This window comes from Plasmopara halstedii (genome assembly GCF_900000015.1).
Source record: "Plasmopara halstedii genome assembly, contig: Scaffold_54, whole genome shotgun sequence".
Lineage (NCBI taxonomy): Eukaryota > Oomycota > Peronosporomycetes > Peronosporales > Peronosporaceae > Plasmopara > Plasmopara halstedii.
This window is the reverse complement of record NW_020186975.1, coordinates 897330-904200: the sequence shown is the minus strand read 5'-3', so window position 1 is coordinate 904200 and position 6871 is coordinate 897330. Positions and strand designations below refer to the sequence as shown.

At 47.3% G+C, this 6871-nt stretch overlaps 1 protein-coding gene across 1 annotated transcript; it reads left to right on the top strand.

Moving 5' to 3' along the window:
• Nucleotides 1–335: 335 nt before the first annotated feature.
• Nucleotides 336–2981, top strand: PHALS_11538 (calmodulin-like protein; the record flags this gene model as incomplete). Its single annotated transcript, XM_024726759.1, has 1 exon — nucleotides 336–2981. One exon carries the CDS (start codon nucleotides 336–338, stop codon nucleotides 2979–2981), a length of 2646 nt encoding a protein of 881 aa, XP_024572039.1.
• Nucleotides 2982–6871: the final 3890 nt, after the last annotated feature.

Sequence of the window (6871 nt, the reverse complement as noted above, 5' to 3'; positions counted from 1 at the left end):
TAAGTGAACGGCAGTTCACAGATCCTTGGTCAGAGGAACGTTAACCAAATTTAGGTAGATTTAAGACTGAACATATTTATAGGTGTTCCTTAATGCATGTACCCATCTAGTAGCTGTGGTGTATGCCACACCACAGCTCCCTTGGGAGAGTGCTCATGTGACCCTCCGAGTTTTATCAGTGTATAACGATAGATTATGTACGTACCCTTCTATATTATAAGGTACTCTTAGGAAAGTCAAATAGAAAAAAAGGTACTGTATCTTGTAGAAGTACGGTCAATGCAGTCATTTTCAAGAGTTGCTGAACAGATATCACATCGAGAATTATAAAGAAGATGGCAACTACTAGCAACGTACCCCCCCCGCCGAAAGCCCCGCCTCCATTACAGAATACAAAGGTATCACCCACACCAGCTGCCAAGCCTGCAGCATTGTTGAGTCCTGCACGCTTAGCCCCAAAGCAAGATCCTAGCTCGGTCCCTCTTTCGAAAAATCCGCCTTCTTCAAAAAGTTCGCCTGTGGGGCATCTGTCTTCGAGAAATGTCCCTCCTTCGAGTCATCCACCAAATCATTCATCTTTGCCAGGATTATCTCCATCAATAACTCTACCAGGACAACCAAGCGCCCCAAGAGGTGCACCACCTGGTCCCCCGAAGGAACCACCACCACAGCCACCAAAAAGCCCCCCCCCTTTACTACCAGCTAAAAAGGGGCCGGATATTGAAGTTGAAAATGAGACCACTGCCAGTCACGCTGCTCTCCAGGGGCTTCTGCATCGCGGGCGACTCAGTTTCACCCTTGTGGAGGCGCGTGAGCTTCGACATACTGAAAAATCTGGGAAATTTGGACGATTTAGCGCTAACACATTCGTTAAAATTGCCATAGGTAAAAATCCATCTTCTTCTTTAATCAAACGCAGCAAGACACTAAAAAAGAGTGGATCACTTATCAACTTGCACGAAGAAGTCATATCGTTCGACATTACAGACCCAATTCAGCTTTTAACTGATGGAGACTTGCCAATTAAAATGGAATTGTTGAACGAAAGTTTGCTCTCAGACGAGTTGTTAGGGGAAGCAAATTTTTCGGCTTTGCGCTTTTTTGATGGTAAGCCGCACCAAGAAGTCAAATCAATATATTTGCTCAAAGCTTTTAGTGGTGTGATTGAGATCAAAGTAATGTTGGAAAAAGCGCTTGTTGGTATGCTTTCCATTGTGCTGGTGGAAGGTAGAAATTTAAAAAGCATGGAACTAATCGGAAAGCAAGATCCGTATTGTCAACTTTCAATTGGCAAATTTGCTAAGCGAAGCAAAACTATCGAGCGTGGTGGATGTAACCCGTATTTCGGAAAAGAAGAGCTACTCTTTTGGTTTGGAGATGACCTATGGACACAGCGTATGAAGTTTCGCGTATTTGACCACGATATTGGTAGCGACGATCTGATTGGTGAGACAACATTTTCTGTACTGCACTTCATGGCCCAACGTGGGGAACAGGACCATACGATTCCGTTACAATACAAGGGAATATTGACCGGAGAAGTCTTGATACAGACTGAGTTTTTTCCAGCAGGTGAATTAACAGTAACTTGTCATGCTGCCAAACAGTTACGAAGTGTTGACGTAGTCGGACGGCAAGATCCATACGTCAAGTTCACTCTAGAAGGTAGAGTTACACAAGTTGTAAAGAAGACCAAGACTGATTTGGACGGTGGAAGTGAACCGGAATGGGATAACGAAACATTTTATTTCGACATTGTTGACCAGTACAATCTACAGGTGGAGGTGTGGGATGAAGATATTGTTGGAGCTGATGAACTCATCGGCTCAGCATCACTTTCGTTGCTGCCTATATTTCGCTATGGTTATGTAGACGATTGGCTTAAACTCTGGGTAAAGGGTAGATTTGGTGACAGGGATTTTGCAGGCCACTTACGCCTTGAAATGAGGTTCAAAGGTCCTGCAGGTGTGGCCTTTCCACAACACCAAGCTAATATGGACAGCTTTACGGAGAAGGAACGTCTGACAAAAAATGCAGCTAAGAACATTTCGAAAATGTCAGACGAGAGAGAGAATACGGCAACGAGCGCCACGGCCCTAACACATTACCAATCACGCGAACCTGTCGGTGACAATGTTAATGAATTTTCCGAGGAAGAGCTAATCAGTGCTTTCCAGTTTCTTGATATTGATAAAAACGCTTATATTGGCGCAGCCGAACTCCGCCATCTTCTCATCTGTATGGGTGAGATCATTACCGATGCAGAGGTGGACGAAATGATGAGATTGTGCGATAAGGATGGAGATGGCCAAGTAAGCTTCGACGAATTTCGGCGAATGGCACTACATCCTGACCCTGGTGGTTCCGAATTTGGGACGGCCACGGCAGAGCCTGAAAGCCAAGAGCCACTGGACATTTTAGCCATTACTTCTAAGAACAACGAGGGACAGCAAGAACTCAAAAGGGAGAAAACGAAACTATTGCGGCATTTCGTCGAGAATACCAATCCAAGTCTTGGGACACTGGAGCATGTTGCCAAAACGTTCCGACATATGCAGCACCACGCATTAAACTTTGACGATTTTTGCTCTCTATTCAACCTAGAGCCTACTGGCGAAAATCGACGCCTTTTTGCTTTGTTCACCCCCGACTATCAAAGCGACATTGGTGCAGACTTAAGCGAAATTCTTCTTGCTGCGGTCAATTTTATCGGTGGCGTCGACCGCACCCAGCACGTACGCTTTTGTTTTGAAATCTCTGATAAAGATCGCAACGGTTTTATCACCGAAGAAGAACTTGTAAACATTTTGAGAGCAAATTATCTCGTTTCGACGGATGATCAAGTGCGTAGAAAAGCTCAAACGATTTTGCGTCAAGCTGATAGTGACGGCGATGGTCGAGTGAGCCTGGACGAGTTTCACGTCATCTCTCGCATGTTTCCAAAACTACTTTTTCCCCCTCATGATGCAGACACCGCATGACGACAAAGTTATAAGGAATAAATGTAATAGGAGTACAGTGCGTACAGTCAGTTTGCACAGGAGCATTCTATAGTACATACGTTTCTACTTCACTTTCATCGTGTGCCTCATTTGTCTTCGATGCGATAGACTTACGACAGCATGCATTTCGAGCATTATTTGTAAGATAGCCTTAGCGCCACACTTCGCAATCGTCCAACATACATTCGATTTAAAGAAGCAATAATAAGTATACGTTTAAAACTAATTATGAGCTTTTAAAAGTTGCAAACATACGCGTATAAAGAGTTGGATGTCAATGATTGCTCAATAGCTGGTCATGGATTGGAGCCGAAACATTAACGATCGGCTTCAGCATCAGCAAGTCGAGACATCTCGGGTGAGATAAGCACGTTTTGGAAGGCTTATAGCTATCAGCATGCGCTTCATACACTTTTGCGATTGCAGTTTGCCGAAAAAGGGATCTAAGTGCCGCGCCTTAGCTTTTGCCTCATACAGAAGATAGACATAAGAAAAGGATGTTTACTTCAGTCATTACCTAAATTATCATGTTTATAAAAACGCTATGTTCGGATTATGGGACTGTTTCTACACCATGAAGATGTGTCAAATCGATAGCTTATTTATTAAAACAGACAATAACATTTTAAAAAAAATGGTTGGGATGAAGCTCTAATTTGACCTCTTAAGTACATTTCCACAATCATCTTTCGAAACGTGATCCGCACACATGACATAGTTGTCATAAATCAATATTCACTGAGCAACCGACAGTCCCCAATCCATCAAAACAACAAGAGTGGACACGCAGCGGGGCTGCCGTATCTCTTTGCATAAAGGAAGCTTACATAAGGTCACCGACCTTCGCTCTTTACTAGCCATTCGAGTGTACCGGATCGCAACCCGCTAGCTCCAAGAGTCCCACAACCTTAACCCAAGATAAACACACTCTTCTGCTCAAAATCCAAACTGTATTTTACTTGCGGCAGAGCCGCCTATATCTAAATCTATAGATTTTCCTGATTAGATAGTAAAATCTTATCAATATGCAGAACTTCTGGCAGTCTCGCCACGTAGTGGCTTCTTGTTGATATGTAGCCACGCCATTGTCTGGTCACACCATCTTAAGTGAACCACCCCTTTATACCCGGGTACGTGTAACCGCGTTATACTCTACCCCATCAAAATTGTGAATACCAACAATCGCATTTAACTGTCGCCTCGTACGAGACTCGCGTGTCTAAGACACCTTTACATCCCCAGGACCTTCTTCACGTATTCTCTGCTCAATATGCCTTGTGTCTATAAGTATTAAACACCCGGCCTCGCTGGTCCCGAGAGCGCCCGCGGGCAGAGCCCTTCTTCGTTTCCTGCAATTCGAACAGCTCGTCCGTCGCTTCAAGGGAAGCGCAGCCCAAGGTCTGGCAACCGAGAACTGCGCAGCACATTGTCATCGACAGGGTCACATGACCAAGAAAAAGACGCGATGTCTACTCCCGACCGCGCACCGCGCTATGGATTACCTCGTCGAGGAGCTGGAGGAAGTCTGTTACGAGTCGAATACTTCTTTCCCAGAATGGGAGGAAAAGGAGGGCGAGGTGCGCTAGCGGAGCGACGTGAGCTCTGCTGAACCTTGCGGATGCCGTGTCTGTCCCCCGACCTCTCGCCCTCTGGAAGAAGTGGTATTATCACCAATCGCCTCGACGAGGCACAGAAGCAGCAATCGGAGGCTGCTCACGGGGCGGCTCTTCTGCACTCGACTCCACGGTCGGTCTCAGACCCTAGTGTGGAGTACAACTTCCGATCGGTGGATCTCGCTACTGAAGAACGCGATTAATCGATCGTCGGGCGTCCACGTAGTCGGTTCCTCGGCCACTCCACAAGCTGAGCTTGACGAACAGAAAGCTCACCGAGCTCGCATTCTGGTACCTCAAAAATCCCAATGGATTGGTATCGCGCTCGACTTCGAGCTCAAAGAGGAGGCGCTCATTATACCCGCAATGCGGACGATTCTTGTGGTGCTCGCCCAAAGTGAAACCGCTGCAGATGATGAAGAGCTTTTTGAGTGATGGGTGCAGCGGCACCGCAAATCTGCTCTCTATCTAACTTACAGCGGAGCCACAAAGAAATAGACATGCGCGTATAGTGCCACTGTCGATTTGAGTTTGCCAAACTTCAGGCGCAACACCAATTTCCTGCGTATTGTGCCCTTCGACATATGGAATAATCCATCACACTCCGCAAGCTCTGTGCTTTCCTGCACGAGTAGATCTACGATCACATCAGCGAAGGGCCATAACTTGAGCTGAGCTCATGGACCTTTGGCTACCTTGGCTTTTGCCGAGAAGCGCGGAGCGCACGACGACACAAAGCGTCATGATCTATCTGATCATAAGCGTCCACGACGTCTGGGCATTCTTGCCGAAGTGGCATCTCAAACTTTCACGAGTTGGAGTCGGGTATCCTCGCCACTTCACAAGATACTTATTTTGACCCTGTTGACGACCGCTCCACGTGGTAGTGGAAGCCGTCATTCTCGTCGAGAAGAGTCGGCGGCAGACAATGACGACTCAGGCGATCGCTGTCCGGTGACTCGCGACGCTCATCGAGCTCATGAGGACAAAGTCCGTCGCGATCAATGCTCCACTGAGCATCTTGCCGAGGTTGCATACCGCTGTACGGAAGACCTCAAGAACAAAAAGGCACTTTGTGCACGTACTACCTCACGTTGAAGATTATCGTGCTCTGTCGGAGCACTTCTAGCCGTCGAGCAGACGAATGCGTCACTTCGAGCGCCTGGCGCCGCTGGAAACGGAAGTTGTTGCACTCCGTGCTCAAAACCAGTTGCTGGTTCAGCTTTTGGGTGGTCGAGCGCCTGTGGAGCCCAGTGCCACCGTTTCCGTGATCACTCGCGCCTAACCCGGGACTGCATGAGCCAGCCCACATAAAATACCGGATGGGTGCGCATCCTTCTTGGGAGGTTTAGGTACACTTGCGGCCCCGCTTGGCCACGTCCTTTAGTTAAAGGTCCGATAAACCGTGGACGGAGCTTTGTCTTAAAGACAGCAGAAACTTCATGTGTAGAGAGTTTTTAGCATTTATTAAAGCCACGTCTCCGACCTCAATGTTTTCAACATTTCTTCTACCTCTTCGATCTGCATATTCATTCTGCATGTGCTGGCTTAGCCATCGCATCGCGAACGTGTCGTACGACACTTCCTCTGGAAGTCATCATCTTCTTTACGCACATGACGAGGCTCTCATCAGCTAGCCGCTCGACTATTCCCCCCACCAAGCCCTGAGCCATGGGATGGCAAGGTCAACGAGACGCAATGATTAACAAGTCCGTTCACATCGAACGGCGTTTAGCTGGTAGACACATGCACTGCATTCTTCAGAGCAGACTTTACGAGTTGCAACATAGCGCTCCAGCATTTCGGCGACTCAGCACAGACGATGCAAAGAACGTTTTTAACGACGCAATTCAAGCGCTCAGTCTGACCATCGTCTTTCAGTTGATCCGCTGTTGACATAGTCAACATTCGCCCAGCACCGTAGACATGAACTTTCCAGTGAAGCATGGGTCTCTGTCAGATACTATTTACTCGGGAGTCCATGTTTTCGAAAGATACGATCCGCAAATAGTGTCGCTGTACTGACACCGTCGATGGTGTCCGGTACCTCTGCAAGATAAGCCATCCAGCTCAAACGGTCGACAAAGACCACTACACCCGTGTTGCCTGCCGAGTTCTTCGGCAGACCAAACCCAAAGTCCATTATAATTGTCTGCCAACACGCGGAGGGTACCGATAAACTGGGCAACGGTGCCGCCGTATTCGGAAAGGGTCTTACCCACTGACACGTCTCAGATGTGTGCACATATGTGCTCT